Here is an 18,463-nt window from a genome sequence, read left to right on the forward strand (position 1 = left end):
AACCCAATGGCTCCCTAGGACACACCATCTACCAGAAGAAAACACACACAAACCGCTATCTGCACACACTCTCACACCACCACCCAGCACAGATCAACTCCGTAGCCAAGACACTCATCTCCAGAACAAAATGCTTAGCTGATGAACAACACCTAAAACCCGAACTAGACACTCTCACTAACGTACTAACATCCAATGGATTCCAAACAAATAAGATTACCAAGCTAATCCAAAAAGAACCCCCCACTAAAATCCAAGACAGAGAACAAGAAAACGGCACAGCCCTCCTCCCATATATAAAAGGCACCACAGACAGAATCAGCAAGATCCTCCACAAACACAACATCAAGACAGCATTCTGCACAAACAGAAAAATATCCACCATCCTAAGAAACCCCAAAGACAAAATTGAGTTAGAAAATCAAGGAGTATATGAAATCCCATGCACCGCCTGCCCCACCACATACATTGGACAAACCAACAGAAGAATAAGTGCACGATTGAAGAACACAAGAACTCATTCAAAAGAGGAACCAACTTCTTCCCTGGTCCAACACTTTAAAGTCACAGGACATGATATTGACTTTAAAAAGACCAGAACTATCGCCAAAACTGAACACTTTAACAACAGAATAATCAGAGAAGCCATTGAGATAGAAAAACGCCCACACAGCATGAACAAACGAGATGACACCTCTCGCCTACCAGCCATTTGGAAACCCGCCCTTATTGACAAACGAGTCCCTAACACGAGGAATGACACCAGACCCACACTCACAAGGTCCACACAGGATGTCACCACCGCACATCCACCCAGAAAGCAGACCCAAACCCACACTGATCATGAAGCACGACCAAGGACCAGAAGCCAGACCGCAGCTGCAACATTAGCCATTTCAAACCCCTCCAATCCATTCATGCAGCAGACTGACACCCACTATGAAGATGTAGCACGACCACAAAGCCAAACAACAGCTATGCAGCTCACCAGCTCAAATCCCCCTGCAGCACAGACTAGACTGAGCACAACCAAGCCCCCACCAACACAGGACACACCCCAGCCAATCAGAGCACAGAAAACCCCATCCAATCAGAGCACAGCCAAGCTCCCACCCAATCAGTTCAAACCCCACTAGCAGTTAAAAGGAAGAAACAGCTGCGATCACACATTGCTCCCAGAAGCACGAAGCTGAAGCCTGAAGATGACAAATGAGACTGAAACGCGCCAAGACACTTCCAATTTTACACGGAGAAAACCCGAACAACCAAAGACCTATATACAAACACCGTGAAAACCTCAGAAAACAAATATATATATATATATATATGAAGGAGAAAGAAAACAATAGGACAGGAACGGTAGGCACGTTTGTGCTCTTATGCACGCCTTATGGTCCTCTTAGGAATGGGGTGAGGTCAATAGTAGAAAGTTTTTGGTTAAAGCTTTTGGGATTATGGGAAGAGACCACAGAGTCAGGTAAAGTATTCCAAGCACTGATGATTCTGTTACCGAAGTCATATTTTCTGCAATCTAGATTAAAGCGGTTAACATTAAGTTTAAATCTATTGGTTGCTCTTGTATTATTGCAATTAAAGCTGAAGTGGGGTTTGAACTGATTGGGTGGGAGCTTGGCTGTGCTCTGATTGGATGGGGTTTTTCTGTGCTCTGATTGGCTGGGGTGTGTCCTGTGTTGGTGGGGCTTGGTTGTGCTCAGTCTAGTCTGTGCTGCAGGGGGATTTGAGCTGGTGAGCTGCATAGCTGTTGTTTGGCTTTGTGGTCGTGCTACATCTTCATAGTGGGTGTCAGTCTGCTGCATGAATGGATTGGAGGGGTTTGAAATGGCTAATGTTGCAGCTGCGGTCTGGCTTCTGGTCCTTGGTCGTGCTTCATGATCAGTGTGGGTTTGGGTCTGCTTTCTGGGTGGATGTGCGGTGGTGACATCCTGTGTGGACCTTGTGAGTGTGGGTCTGGTGTCATTCCTCGTGTTAGGGACTCGTTTGTCAATAAGGGCGGGTTTCCAAATGGCTGGTAGGCGGGAGGTGTCATCTCGTTTGTTCATGCTGTGTGGGCGTTTTTCTATCTCAATGGCTTCTCTGATTATTCTGTTGTTAAAGTGTTCAGTTTTGGCGATAGTTCTGGTCTTTTTAAAGTCAATATCATGTCCTGTGACTTTTTAAAGTCAATATCATGTCCCGTGGGAAAGAAAAACTTGACAACTTCCTCACACACCTCAATAGCCTACACCCCAAAATACAGTTCACCATGGAAACAGAAGTTAATAACCAACTTCCCTTCCTGGATGTCTTAGTCTACAGAAAACCCAATGGCTCCCTAGGACACACCATCTACCAGAAGAAAACACACACAAACCGCTATCTGCACACACTCTCACACCACCACCCAGCACAGATCAACTCCGTAGCCAAGACACTCATCTCCAGAACAAAATGCTTAGCTGATGAACAACACCTAAAACCCGAACTGGACACTCTCACTAACGTACTAACATCCAATGGATTCCAAACAAATAAGATTACCAAGCTAATCCAAAAAGAACCCCCACTAAAATCCAAGACAGAGAACAAGAAAAGCGGCACAGCCCTCCTCCCATATATAAAAGGCACCACAGACAGAATCAGCAAGATCCTCCACAAACACAACATCAAGACAGCATTCTGCACAAACAGAAAAATATCCACCATCCTAAGAAACCCCAAAGACAAAATTGAGTTAGAAAATCAAGGAGTATATGAAATCCCATGCACCACCTGCCCCACCACATACATTGGACAAACCAACAGAAGAATAAGTGCGCATTGAAGAACACAAGAACTCATTCAAAAAAGAGGAACCAACTTCTTCCCTGGTCCAACACTTTAAAGTCACAGGACATGATATTGACTTTAAAAAGACCAGAACTATCGCCAAAACTGAACACTTTAACAACAGAATAATCAGAGAAGCCATTGAGATAAACGCCCACACAGCATGAACAAGCGAGATGACACCTCCGCCTACCAGCCATTTGGAAACCCGCCCTTATTGACAAAGCGAGTCCCTAACACGAGGAATGACACCAGACCCACACTCACAAGGTCCACACAGGATGTCACCACCGCATCCACCCAGAAAGCAGACCCAAACCCACACTGATCATGAAGCACGACCAAGGACCAGAAGCCAGACCGCAGCTGCAACATTAGCCATTTCAAACCCCTCCAATCCATTCATGCAGCAGACTGACACCCACTATGAAGATGTAGCACGACCACAAAGCCAAACAACAGCTATGCAGCTCACCAACTCAAAACCCACTGCAGCACAGACTAGACTGAGCACAACCAAGCCCCCACCAACACAGGACACACCCCCAGCCAATCAGAGCACAGAAAAAACCCCATCCAATCAGAGCACAGCCAAGCTCCCACCCAATCAGTTCAAACCCCCACTAGCAGTTAAAAGGAAGAAACAGCTGCGATCACACATTGCTCCCAGAAGCACGAAGCTGAAGCCTGAAGATGACAAATGAGACTTCGTCGAAACGTCGCCAAGACACTTCCAATTTTACACGGGAGAAAACCCGAACAACCAAAGACCTATATACAAACACCCGTGAAAACCTCAGAAAACAAATATATATATATATGAAGGAGAAAAAGAAAAACAATAGGACAGGAACGGTAGGCACGTTTGTGCTCTTATGCACGCCCCTTATGGTCCTCTTAGGAATGGGGTGAGGTCAATAGTAGAAAGTTTTTGGTTAAAGCTTTTGGGATTATGGGAAGAGACCACAGAGTCAGGTAAAGTGTTCCAAGCACTGATGATTCTGTTACAGAAGTCATATTTTCTGCAATCTAGATTAAAGCGGTTAACATTAAGTTTAAATCTATTGGTTGCTCTTGTATTATTGCAATTAAAGCTGAAGTAGTCTTTAACAGGAAGGACATTACAATAGATGATTCTATGAGTTAAACTTAGGTCTTGTCGAAGGCGACGGAGTTCCAAGTTTTCTAAGCCTAGGATTTCAAGTCTGGTGGGATAAGGTATTTTGTTGTTTTCAGAGGAATGGAGAACTCTTCTTGTAAAATATTTCTGGACACGTTCAATTGTATTGATGTCAGAAATGTGGTGAGGGTTCCAGACAGGTGAGCTGTATTCTAGAATTGGTCTAGCAAATGTTTTATATGCTCTGGTTAGTAGTGTAGTGTTTTTGGAAAAGAAGCTATGCAAAATTAGGTTTACAACTCTTAGACCCTTTTTTGCTATGTAGTTGCAGTGGGCTTTGGCACTTAGCTCATTTGACATGAAAACTCCAAGATCTTTAACAGAATAGGGGTCATCTGTAAGGTAATGTCCATCAAGCATATACTTAGTGTTTGGGTTCTTTTTTCCAATATGTAAGACTGAGCATTTGCTGGTTGAGATTTGGAGTTGCCAAGTTTTAGACCAAGCGGTTAGATGATCAAGGTCTTTTTGAATGGTAGATGTATTGTCTGTGGTGTTAAATAGTTTGACATCGTCAGCAAAGAGAACACAATTACTTGAGATATGGTCATTTATGTATAGTATGAAGAGTGTTGGTCCAAGAACGCTGCCTTGAGGAACGCCACTCTTGACAGGAACAGGATTTGATAGAGCATTGCCAGTTTTGACCACTTGTTGTTTGTTAGACAGAAAAGCAGATATCCATTTGTGAAGGGGCCCTGAAATGCCATAGGATTTTAGTTTTAGGAGAAGTTTATCATGTACTACTGAGTCAAAAGCTTTGCAGAAGTCTATGTAGATTGCATCTATTGTTTTGCCTTGATCAAGATTTGTAGTCCATATGTTTTTACAATGGAGAAGTTGTATGTTTTTAAGTTGCATGATAATTTTTTCCGGAAACCAAATTGTTTATTAGAGAGTTGTTTGTTTGTTTCTAAGTGTGAGGTGATGGATTGGTTGATGATTGATTCCATGACTTTGCAGGTGACGCAGCACAGTGACAACTTCAGCCCACCAACATTCAGAAATGCCCTCTTTCCCCTGTCTGATGCTGTCTGAAGCATCTGAGTCTGTACTCGGGTCATGAAAGGGTCATGGTTATGCTGCCCCCATCAGGTCCCCTTTCCATGTTAAGTTCTTCTCTAAGCAACACATAGATGTGAATCTATGGATTTAACCCCAAACCTCTAGCAAAATATAAGAGACCTTTCAAATCTCTCAGCCCTCCTTTCTGTTTCTAACACACATACATACGTCAGTTGTATTATGCCACTTTATTTCATTCATTTTTAAAATTAAAAAAAAATCAGGTCTTTTAATTGTCAATTTTGCAAAAGCTCTTCCTTCCTTTCTTCAAAAGTACTTCTACACAGCTCCTACAATTGATTTTACCTCACACATGCAATTCACATGGTCACAGTTGACCAAATCGTTCTTCTGCAAAAGTCACACTGAAATCATGAAGCTTGTTCAGGATAATTCCTCATTAAATTTTTTCTTAAATGCCTAAGTGTCTCCACATACTGAAATTACGCAATACTTGAAAATACATAAGCAGATGGGGATCAAGGTGTACGTTAGCCTGTTAGGTATGTGAAGGCTATAAAAAGTTTATGAGGCAAGAGCAAAAGAGCAATAAAAAGTGAAGATTGTTCAAGTAAGTATGAGCGTGAGAGAGAAGTATTGATAAATCTAGATTTGGAAACTAAGAAGAAGTGTCACTTACCTCCTACAAGAGTTTGGAAATACATCTTTCCACTATATGGCCCATAACCCACTGCTGTCCGCGCTCGTACTTGAAAAGCATATATCTTCCCTGGGCTTAGGCTGGAGATGGTGGCCATGTTAGTTTCACTGGTTAAGGTGAACGAAGTGTCCTCATCTTCTGACTAGGAATCAATACAGGTTGATTAATAGACTTCCGCTTCTTCAACCTCAGCAATACTCTATTCTCAGATGCATCCACATTTTTGTTATTTAGTCAAATTCCCTTCTGCCCAAACTCCTGAACTCCTGAATCTCCATTCAGATTACCTACTTCTGCCTTTATTCTTGAGGATGGATCGCTACAGGAACAATAAAAATGTTTTGCATAAGGGAAAGAGGAAAAAATATTCTAAGGATGGCATGCCTGACTCACCCTTTTGGCAATGTTAAACTGTTTCACAACACATGGCTTCCAATAAACTTGTTATAACTATTTTCCACCCCATCCTGGCAACATGAAAACCCTGAAATGAAAATGTGGTGGGCAATAATAACAATGCAGCTCTTTTCCATCACACTAGTGGCCCATTCAGGAAATGAAATTTTTCTGGTCTAGAAGCTACGGAATTTTATCCTTCCCATGTGGGTCCTTTCTGCTTTGTTTATTTCTGGAATGATGCAAGATGAGATCCTGTGGTAGTGGCAGCTTCCCAACTGTTTTAGTAATATAAAAGGGTAGCATGCTCATCTCCTAAACAGGAGAAGAAAAATTAGGGGAAGTCTATTCCAGAATCTTCAATTGATTTTAAAGTCCCATGTCTACTCCAAAAGGACCTGACAACTGTAGATTTCTTTGGCTGCTGAGAACTTAGTAGGTGAGATACAACTTTTCTGGACCAATCCTAGTTTCTTGATAAGGCACTGCAACAGTTGTTCTTATTAAAGTTTACTGTGTAAATTTGCTGCACATGGCAAAATTGGAACCGAAACCAAAAACTCAAATGCTAATTTTTAAGTCCGTTTCCCCCCTCCCACCAGTTTACCTTGTCAAAATAGCGCAGTTGATAGTCCAAGATGATTCCATTTGGCTGATCAGGCTGTGGCCAGGACAAAGTGATACTGCTTGGGGTGCGACTCACCTGATGCATCATAGGGACAGCAGAAGGGACTGCAGTAAAAAGAAGAAAAAAATTGGAAACTGCTTTGCTATTAGGGATATTACGAAGAATTCCAGCTTGCCAAAGCTATTGTCACCCTGCCTGCTTGCAACACAATTGCTACACACTAGGAAGAACTGCTTTTTAAAGGTTTGGATCCTGACTGGAAAATTTTAGTGGAACTCAAGATTGCACTTGATGTGCCAGAGGGCAAGGCTGGCTGTGCCTGCTGCTCCATTGTGAACAATGACAGGCAAAGAAGCAAAGAACAGAATTATTTGGCAAAGCACAAATATCCCTGCCTTCCTTGATTTAAAGTCCTCCTTCTGAGAATTATCTCCTTCTTTCTGAAACTACAAGTTGGCAGTCTAAACTGCACAATACATAAGACTATAGATGTATTTGCTTGGGTACAAACCTGTAGACAATTTTAACATTAGCAAACTCAGCAAAAAGCGTGCAATTAATCCATGAGGTGAATGGCATGCTGAAAGATCTCTGATACATCTTTAATCAATGGATTTTAATCAGTAGGCCAAAGCAACTCAAATCAAAGGTGGCGTTGACAGTTACGGTCTACTATTACGTGTGTGGCAACTAAAGGAATTTGAGGGATGGGCCCAAGGGTGAAATGCTCCCGGTTCGGACCGGATCGCGTGATCTGGTAGCGATGGGGGGCAGGTAGTTCGGAGAACTAGTAGCAAAAATCCCTGCCCCCCCCCACTGCCCACGCCTCGCTGTTCCTCTTCTCTGTCCCTGAAGCACTTGGCGGTGATATAGCTGCAAACGGCCTTAAATGACTGCCACGGCACTTCAAAGGGCTGCACTACAGCCGATCAGCGCTGTAGGCAGCTAGTAGACCAGTACCTCTATTTTTAAAGAAGGTAGACCGGTGCCTGCCAAAAAAAGGCACTTGGTAGACCGGGGCCTCTATTTTTAAAGAAGGTAGACCGGGGCCTCCCAAGTTTTGTATACTTTATTATTTTTATTATTTATTATTATTGACCATGCCCATTCAGTCACCTGACCACCAAGCCACACCCACTATTTAAGCCACGCCCACAGAACTGGTAGGGAAAAATTTTAGATTTCACCCCTGGATGGGCCTCTCCTGTTAACCTCCATAAGGAAGATCTATTGAATTTACTGTGGTTGTCATATTGCAGTTTTAATGTGTACATACTTAAGTCAATAGTGTAACTCTTTCTGGGGACTCCTAAAATATACCGGATTGTTTTAAGAAGCTGGGCTGACCCTGTACAGAATTGCCACTCATACATTTCAGGATGCCTGAAAATATTGTGGGACTGTGGGAACTTCCACACATGAGGCTTAGAGTGCTTTTCACAGGCTATTTATGTGAATGTCAGATCCTTCTCAAAGTGGAATATTTAAACCAGAAAGCAAGCCATTTGTAATTCAAATGCACACTTTGGCCAATGGAAGGTTTACATTCACTTTAAAACCAATTCATGGAGAGAGAGAAAAGCTCTAAGCCTCTTGCATGAATATATCTATTGTTAATTTGAAGAGGCTTTGAAGGATTTAGCTGTCTTGTATCTGTTCTTTCTTGTTCTTCCTTTACTGTATGTTTTTAATATTTGGTTTTATTTTTATTTGCTTTGCAATATTTTATGCCACCCAATTATAAAAAATACAGGTGATGAGAGCTGGTGGGGTATATCTGCCAGGCAAAATTCCTCAGCTTAAGAATCCCAGCTGCAAACTGCTTTCTCGGTTTGTAATTTATTGTTTCATTAATATGGCATGTATTGCAAGCGATATGAAATTATCTATCACCTTTATATCCTACCCTTTCTCCAAGGAGCTCAGCTTGATGTAAGTCTGTCTCCTCCACCCTCCCCCACCATTTATTGAAAATACTGTCCAGACCTTCAAGAGCCTTCCAAGAAAATTCTCAGTCACCAGTCTTTTATCCACCTTACTCATTGTGAAATATAACCTATGCAATTTAAAGTGGCTATCTTCCAGTCATCCTGTATGTTATTTCTTCCTGAGAATCTTCCACTTTTCCCTAATTTATATTTCTGTCCAACTGACTAGTTCTCCTTCTGATATTCATGGATGTTTTCCTCTGGGAGAGCTCATGTTAAATGTTCCTGGTGGACCAGAAAGAAAATCATGCCAGGTTTGTGGCGGTTTCAGAGAAACTAGAAGTCAATCTGAAGGCCCTGGTGTGAGGGTTTAATTTTCAGATCAGGTGAATGTAAAAGGTGGGATTGTGCATTCTTCTCTGTAGAATCTTTCCTATGCTGAAATAATGAACGGCATAGTATTGAAATGGTCATAGACATTCTTTTTCTCATTCCCTGAGAATGATCCAGCCATATTCTCTGTACAGTCAAAATACATTTTGTTTACTGGCTGAAAGGTTGCTGAAAAGTAAGAACTTGGGTTTGTTTGTTAATTATCTACCTCTTGTAATATATTAGAAAAAGAGGATTTGTTTTCAGCAAACAGATAGCACAGTTTCTCAGCTTCTTTCTGAATATAAATATAAATAGTTCACACATCCCAGGGGAAACCCTGGAAAAGCGTACAACATTGCATTATTGTCATTTTACAGAAAGCATAGTCTTGACATTCAAAGTATAGATTTTTTTAAAGAAAGGCCATCCCATGCATGGTTTTTATTTTATTTTTCAGGAAATCCTTTCCCTAATGAATTATCTGAATAGACGTTTCTGTACATTTCACCTGAATCCTTATAAAAGAGCCTATATTTCATAATATAGTCCTAATTAAGTTACCAGCCAAGTTTATTGGAGATTTTGTTCTAAAACTCCATGAATCTAACACTCCTAAACAGCAAACTTCCCCCCAACCCCTGTTATGTTAAATTTCCAAGAAACAGAGTCTTCCATGGAGCATGGCTTACCACCACTGAACTAACATTTACTTAGAAGAAGTAATATGAGAAGGCCAAATATAGAACCACTGTAGAAAAAGAAATTACAGCCTTCCAGTGTTTTGGGGAAAATCTTACATACAATTCTGCAGCCTGAGATCAATAAAGCAGTTGCATGATTAAGATTAAAATCAGTTTAATTTAGCAAACTTGGAGCAAGGTGAAACCTGTGAACACCTGGCCCAATTGGTAAATCTGACAAGGCAGCAAAATCAACAAAGGTGCTTGTTTTCTCCTCCATGCTAACAAACATAAAAGGAGTTAAGTTTAAGTTTTTTGTTTTCTTTTCTTCAGATGAACAAGATGAATTTATTCAGAAGGAAGGAAATCAAAGAGGCTTTAACCAGCTTATGCAAGCATGAACCAGTTTCAAATAATATAAATCAAGTTAAAAACAAAAACAAAAGAATACTGAAATGTTTCATGTACTTCTTGTTTTTTATTCTTCATTTTGACAAGAATGCTTTTATCTACTATTATTATTTCTATAAAATATATGCCATTTTTCAAAGGAATGAAGATATATAAACACATTCTTGATCTAAGGACTTTATTATTTGTGATATACTGGATTAATTCATTTTAATATACTTGGAGCTTGGTGCGAAAATGATCAAGATATTTTCTTCCCTAGCCTCACATTATTCCAAATTTGTTCTTAAGCAAATGAGCAGATATAATACTTCGTTTTAAAACTGGTAATTACTTTGCAGTTCTGGTCTGTAAACAAGTAGTTTGTATAGCTTATATAATACAATATAGGGTAAAAAGTGAAGGTTTACTGTGAAACAGATAGTGAAATAAATAAATGTAAACTATACTTAAATTTTAAAATGTAACAGTAACATCAAGTAAAATAGAATGGAGTAAGCCTACCTAAAATTTCCACTGATTATATATGGTGTCACATTTGTATGAATGTTTTGCTTGGATGCTTATGTGCAAAAGAAATTAAAAAGCTCTGTAATAAATGTTAATGCTTATGCACATTATAAATGCAGATATACTAGAAAATGTCATTTTAATACTCTTTTAGAAACAGCTTTGTTCCTATAAAAAATCATCACATTCAAATTCTCATTTCTATATAAATATATATCCTTAATCCTTTTATGTATGGTGTGTGACAGGAATCATACTTCTTTTTTAAAATAAAAAAAGTCCCGCTTCCATATCAAAATGCAATAAATACCACCTTACTTGCTATGAATCAATATCTTTTTCTCTCCACTCTTTGTAAGGTTATTTTTACAGGCATAAGTCCTCAACTTATGACCACAATCAAGTTCAAAATTTCTGTTGCTAAGTGAGACATTTGTTAAGTGAGTTTTGCCCCATTTTATATCCTTTCTTGCCACAGTTGTTAAGTGAATCATTGCAGTTGTTATAGTTAGTAACACGGTTGTTAAGAGAATCTGGCTTCCCCATCGACTTTGTTTGTCAGAGGGTTGAAAAAGGTGATCACATGACCCTGGGACAGTGCAACCGTCATAAATATGAATCAGCTGCCAAGTGGCTGAATTTTGATTACCTGACTATGGGGATGCTGCAATGGTCATAAGTGTGGAAAAACAGTCATAAGTCACTTTTTTCAGTTCCATTGTACCTTCAAACGGTCACTAAACAAACTGTAAATCGAGGATTATCTCTATTTAACAAAATGAAATACGTCTTTTGTAGTATTTTTATATGTCTGTATACATGCACGCACAGAAAGGGGCTGGTATACAAATGGTCATAGTTGTTATGTGTCTATATGAGGTGAGGAAAACAGCCGAGGACTGATGAGGGAGGACAAATAAATCCAAAGGGAGAGAAGTAGGAATAAGTCTTCAGTACTAAGGGCACATTTCGAAGCTTGATTTTCTCATCTTTTGTCAAAGGACCATTGCTCAATAGTAGAGCGCATGCTTTGAGCCTGGCATCTTTTGGTACAGCTCAGACAAGCCCTTCTCTGATACCCTGGGCAGCCAAAATCCACCCAACAAAGGATACTAATTTGGGTGGACGAGGTAACTGATCTCTTAAAAGAATGTTCTCTCCCTAAATTTGAGAAGTTTTATTTTATTATGAGCAGATCATACCAAAGGCTACGTCTTCTTCTTACATTACTTGCTCAGCAGACACACACTGCTGATGTAGCCTCGCTTAATGTTCACCCCACATTTAAAACAACAGGGGCACCGGTTTCAGCAAACAGGGCAAGTATCAGTTCCGCAATTAAGTTTGGAATTTCTTCATACTTTACTGAAGGCAACTTGAGTGCAACACGCAGTAAAGAGTCTGCAGTGAAAGAACAATGGAGTGAAATAGGGTAGAACTACTCGTGCCTAACACTTTACTCATCTCAGTTCTAAGAAAAAACAAAAAAGGAGGCTCCATACAGTACAGGGCAACTAATGCTAGTAACTTTAATAATAGATGTCATGACAAAGTTGTTTCTAGCAAGAGCCATTTTGTCCCTACCTATTTTTTGTAAGTAGGTACTTTTTACTTTTGACAAAAGTAGGTACTTTTTTTGTAAGGGGGGGAGGGGCATGATGGTTCAGCAGTTAAAGACACTAAGCTTATCAGCTGGAGAGCTGACCGCCCGGGTTTGAGACCCAAGCTACGTGCAACGGAGTGAATTCCCATTACTTGCCCCAGCTCCTGCCCACCTACCAGTTTGAAAGCATGCAAATGCGAATAGATTAATAGGTACCACTTTGGTGGGAAGGTAAAAGTGTTCTGTGCATATAGCCATGCTGGTCACATGACCACAGAAATTGTCTTTGGACAATGTTGCCTCCCTTGGCCAAGAAATGGAGATGAGCACAGCGCCCTAGAGTCAGACACGACTGACAGGGAAATTTTCATCTTTTTTTTTGCTATTTTTGCCTTATTCTCCCAAAATCAATAACTAAAGAACAACTTTTACTAGACCAGTATTTGCTAGAAGACTTTCTTATAAAGCTGGAAATAAGTGATTATTCAATATGAATATTCCCTCTACAGTCATTTCATTACAAGATGGAAGGCAAATACATTCGTTAAAATAAATATTTTTTATTAGATAAATACATTTATTTATTTATTTATTTAATAGAAAAAAAATTCTTATACTAAGCCAAGGAAGCAGCCAGAAAATCCAGATGTAGAAGAAGCTACAAAGGAACACCTACAGTTTTGAGTTTAAGGTATTTATCAGCTGAATTTATATCCCACTGTCTCTCCAGCAACTCAAGGTGGTATACCTAAAATTTTCTCCTCCAACTTTTCCACAAAGAACCAGCCCTCTGTGATAGGTTGAACAAAAGGAGAAGGAGTGGTTCAACATCACCCAGTAAGTTCCAAGACTAAAGCTGGGCCTTGAACCTCAGTCTCTCCTAATCCACTTTGACCATTGTACCTCATTAGCTTCCTTTTAACACTAAATTTTAAAACAAGCTAAGTCGTTAGGAAAAAGTTGCCCCATCAGTTTTTGGCTTCTTTCTATCTATCTATCTATCTGTCTGTCTGTCTGTCTGTCTATCTATCTATCTATCTATCTATCTATCTATCTATCTATCTATCTATCTATCTATCTATCATCCATCCATCATCCTATCCTATCCTATCCTATCCTATCCTATCCTATCCTATCCTATCCTATCCTATCCTATCCTATCCTATGAACATATTTAGAGCACAATAATCTATTTGCCAGGGTTATGATTTTGTACATAATATCATGAAGTATTAATACCGTTTCTGAACTATTGAAGTGTAATGCACATAGGCAGTCAAACTGCATCCATGCACCCACATCTGAGAGAAACTAGCTTGTGGATCTGCAATCAAGCGGACTTTGCTTAAGCCCTCACAACAATTTTATTCCCAGTTTTAGAAACTGAGGATTAGCAGTGTCTGTACAAGCACAACTCTAGAATTAATTTTGTGAATGCCATATGTCTTGAATACCGAGCACCAATTACTCGTCACTACTTTAACTTTTATACTTTCCTAGTAAGTTCTATATGCATTGGTATGCAAACTCTGTGCCTAAAAACACTTTGATAATTAGCTCCCATAAACCATCTCTGAAGATCTGCAGGTCCTCTGTGTGAGCCAGGCTTTTTAATAAAAAGATCAGTGCCTGCCTTCAGTTTGCTGTTTATCACATTAGGGATCATAAACTTTAATAAGTGACTCTTGTACTGCAGTCAAGAAAACCAGATGGTAGTTAACTACTGAAAAGAATTGCAATTGAAGAATGGCTAAGAATTACTAATGATTAGCTTTACTTACTTCCTCCATTGTTTGATTATTCGTGGGTCATAGCAGGAGATATATTCCTTTTCTCATGCCCTCCCACCAAAAAAACCCCACAAAAAACACCCTATCATGAGTTTATTTTTATCTGATTTTCCCCCCCAGTGTGGACCAGCATATCAAATGATGGCTGCTTTTGCTCTCTCCTACAACATGTAGCAGCTATCACAAGGTCATCAGCTTATACATTTACTTCTCCATTTCCCTGACTGTCAATAACAGAGGATTTTTCAATGTTGCAGCAAAAGTAAAAATCCTATATATCATGGAGGGGAATTGACTTAGATGTTGCCATTTTCAAAAAAATATCTTATTTTAATTTAATAGAATAGAATAGAATTTTTATTGGCCAAGTGTGATTGGACACACAAGGAATTTGTCTTGGTGCATATGCTCTCAGTGTACATAAAAGAAAAGATACGTTCATCAAGGTACAACATTTACAACACAATTGATGATCAATATATCAATATAAATCACAAGGATTGCCAGCAACAAGTTATAGTCATACAGTCATAAGTGGAAAGAGACTGGTGATGGGAACCATGAAACGACCAATAGTAGTGCAGATTCAGTAAATAGTCTGACAGTGTTGAGGGAACTATCTGTCCAGCAGAGCGATGGCCTTCGGGAAAAAACTGTTCCTGTGTCTAGTTGTTCTGGCGCGCAGCGCTCTACAGCGTCGCCTTGAGGGATATGGAATAATATGGAATAATATGGAAACTACCAGAGTTGTCTTGAGTCAAATGATCTCTAAGTTCAGTAAGATGATGGATGGATGAGTAGATGAGATGATAGATGACAGACAGACAGACAGACAGACAGACAGACAGACAGAAGAAAGAAAGAAAGAAAGAAAGAAAGAAAGAAAGAAAGAAAGAAAGAAAGAAAGAAAGAAAGAAAGAAAGAAAGAAAGAAATGCTCAGCACACTTTTGGTTCAGAATTTGTAAGTATTCAGAATGCCTCTCTGCATGCAAATGTCCCCTTCAAAAAAAATATTATCAGTAGGCTGCATTATTATCACTGAGATTAAGGAACCATTTAAGGGATGAATTATAATGTCTTGTCTACATCCAGGCCGATTAATCTGCCTGTGGAAGAAAAGAAGTTGTGATTATGTGGATGAATAGTATATAGTATACCTATTTCCAAAAGCCATATTCAGCAACATTATACCAAAACCTAGAACAAATTGGAAGAATAAGTTACACATTTAATAATTTCATACTATCGTATTCCTCATTCCCTACGGAAATGTATAATTCATGAGCTATGTTAAACATAGCCCTTTAATCATCAGTAAGGTATGACTCAACCCTAGTTAAATCTGCAGTATAGGTTCTTGAAAATATAAAGGGACATTGTTTACACTATACCAAACACAAAAAGCCAATATAACAAGGAATAAATCATGATTTTCAGCATAACCAAATGGAACTTGAAAGTGTGAGGAAAATAATAATGCACATAAACAGCACCACTGTGCCTCTTATGCAGCTCCGATGGTTGCCCGTTCAGACATAAAACTTTATCTGTTCTAAGCATTAACTGAGTTTCTGCTTACACTTCAGCAGTACTATCACTGTCAAAAGACAAGTTCTCTATTGTCTGCCAGCTTTAGTACCTTCAGAGGAATTCCAGAGGAGTTTGAATGGAGACAAATGATATACCATCTTCTAGAGGTACATAGTTAAGCAGATGGGTCAGCATAAGTTGCAAACTTCTGAACACAAGGAATGAGAGCACTTCTGACTAAGCCAGCTCTGCCCTACAAAAAGACAGACGAACAAACAATGCTGAGACTTAAGTTCAGAAAAGGGTACATATTTAGAAGAGAAGGGGGTGGATAATCCTATTTGTGAGGTATGTAAATATTTGTATTGGGGAATCAATCTTATTTATTTCAAGGTTGGCAACATACAACTCCAAGGATGCTAAAAACAGCCATCAGAAACCCTTCTGACCATGCCTGATGAAAACCAGCAAGTCAGCGTTTTGCCATTTCAAGGCAGGAAACTCATGGAAATGATAGGGTAAACCCTAAAATATCTCCACCCCAGGGTTATAAAGATAAAACAAAGAACCGGATCCCCAAATACTCTACATTCTTTCTTGTAGGCACGTAGCCCTAGGCTCTCCAAAAAAGGTCTATGATGTGTCACTTGACCATCTCCATGGCTTGTTATTGGAGAGTTTTTAAAATATATATATTTTAAAAGGACACAGCATGAAAAAAGCATTATGAAATTCCTAGTAGGATAGCACATATGGCTGCTAAGTCATGTTTGCCTTGATGGGTTATAGTTCAGTCTACATTATTAAGCAATATATCTTGTGTCTGATTTCATCCCTCCCATATTTCCCAGCCAGCCAAATTATCAGATGTAGCTCCTCCGTAGCCCTTTATTCTGTTCTCCAGCAACAATAAAACTCTGTGCTGCTTTCTCTGTGTAAGATAATGGAGTGTTCATTTATTTAAAGCCTGGAAACAACTGGGATGCAAAGAGGTAGCAATCACTGGGAGTATGTATGTATGAATGTATAGATTATGTGCCATCAAGCTGTTTTCAGCTCACACTGACCACTATATAGCTTTTCTCCATGACGGCATATTCTGGGGTGGGTTACAATTTTTTTACTACCGGTTCTGTGGGCGTGGCTTATTTGGTGGGCGTGGCCTGGTGGTCATGTGATTGAGTGGGCGTGGCCAACTTGAAGTCACTCAGGGCAAGGTGGGGCGGCACCTTGCTGTGAGTGACATCAAGTTGGCCGCGCCCACTCAGTCACATGACCAATGCTGCAGAGACAGGGTGATTTCTCCCGGGGGACAGCCAGAGCTTTGCCGCCTCCTCTTTTCCTCAGAGGAGCTGCCTCCAAGTCCTTGTGAAGGGACACAAACACACACACACACACAACACAATACAACAGACTCACACACAATGTAAAAGCAGCTGCACTTCACCCAAAATGGCCCCTGCAACAGCAGGAACCTCACACAGCCACAAAAAGCTCAAAAACCAACTTTCACACTTTACACACACACAACACAACTGACTCACACACACACACACGTCACATACAGCTTTGTGAGGTTTTGTGTGTTTGTGTAGTTGGAGTGAAACACTAGAGAAACACACCAAATCTCAGAAAGCTGCACAAATATTTTATTTTATTATTTTATTTTATTTATATTTTTTAGATCAGGGGTTTCCAACCTTAGTAACTTTAAGGTTTGTGGACTTCAACTCCCAGAGTTCCTCAGCCAGAAAAGCAGGCAGATTGAATTGCTCAATCTGGATAGATTGGATCGCAGGCAGGCAGATTCAGTTGCTAGCTGATGCAGCTGATTGCAGAAACCGAAGGAAAGTGAGCTCGAAAGGAGCAGTAAATAATTAGGTAAGTGAGGAGGGGGGATTGGGTGGGCCAGAGGAAAAAAAAATTAAAAGGCTCCTCTGATGATCTCAGCTGAAGTTCCCTAATAGCAGCCCAGAAGCTCTTAACTCAACTGGGATCGCCAGAGGAGCCTTTTAAAACCTTTTGTTTTAACAACCTCTTCGGCTGAAGAGGTTGTTAAAAAAAAAACTTTTAAAGGGTTCTGATGATCTCCGCTCAGGCATGCGATAATCAGAGGGGTTTTTTTTTTACTTTTAAAAGCCTTTTTTTTGGTTGAAGAAAAGATGCTTTTAAAAGTAAAAAAACCCCAAACCTCTGATGATCGGGGAACCGGTTCGGGGGCATGGCCCACTGTGCCATCACATGCCAAAAGCGTGGGGAGCATGGGGGGATTGCCCATGCATGCACAGGGGGGACATAGAATTATGGGTGTGGGCATGTGTTCGCATAACACACACACCACCGCACTCCCTCCACTTTTGGCACGCGATGGCAAAAAGGTTAGCCATCACTGGTCTAGGAGGATGTGAGCTATAGTTTCAATGGCCCCTTGCCCACAGGGGCACAGTCTCTGCTCATATGCTATTTTTTTTTATATCAGCCCTCCAAAACTGCTGTGGGAAGTATGTTGCAACGTACTAAGGGTAATGCCCTTCAGATTTTGGGGACAGTTATTTGATATAAATATTTTGCTGTTTTAAAAGGGGGAGTTTGACTACTCAAATAAACATTCTCGGGAACAGCAGTCCGATCTTGGATTTACAGATCTTTAATAGGTTGTTTAAGTGCACTAAGTACACACGCATACCACATCATAAGAAGAAGTTCCTTGGTCCATGATGGAATATGTATGCAAGTCTTAAAATATAATTGTTAAATAATTACACATGCAGAGAACAGTGCGTATATGCATGCCCCTTCAACTTGGCAGCTGTTTGGAAAAATCCCTGCAGTTTTCTTGGCAAGAATTTTGGAAATGGTTTTCCTAGGGTTGAGGGAAA

General features: G+C 40.0%; 1 protein-coding gene across 1 annotated transcript in view; it reads right to left on the bottom strand.

Moving 5' to 3' along the window:
• LOC131190214 (ephrin type-B receptor 5) overlaps positions 1 to 18,463 on the bottom strand; it is a 198,609-nt gene that overhangs the window by 24,115 nt on the left and 156,031 nt on the right. Inside the window, exons 7-8 of the mRNA XM_058167359.1 lie at positions 6,736 to 6,860; positions 5,712 to 5,874 (exon numbers count right to left, since the gene is read on the bottom strand). Of these exons, the coding sequence (XP_058023342.1) occupies positions 5,712 to 5,874; positions 6,736 to 6,860 (288 nt within the window). The remainder of the gene's footprint in view (positions 1 to 5,711; positions 5,875 to 6,735; positions 6,861 to 18,463) is intronic.

Source organism: Ahaetulla prasina, chromosome 2, assembly GCF_028640845.1.
Source record: "Ahaetulla prasina isolate Xishuangbanna chromosome 2, ASM2864084v1, whole genome shotgun sequence".
Lineage (NCBI taxonomy): Eukaryota > Metazoa > Chordata > Lepidosauria > Squamata > Colubridae > Ahaetulla > Ahaetulla prasina.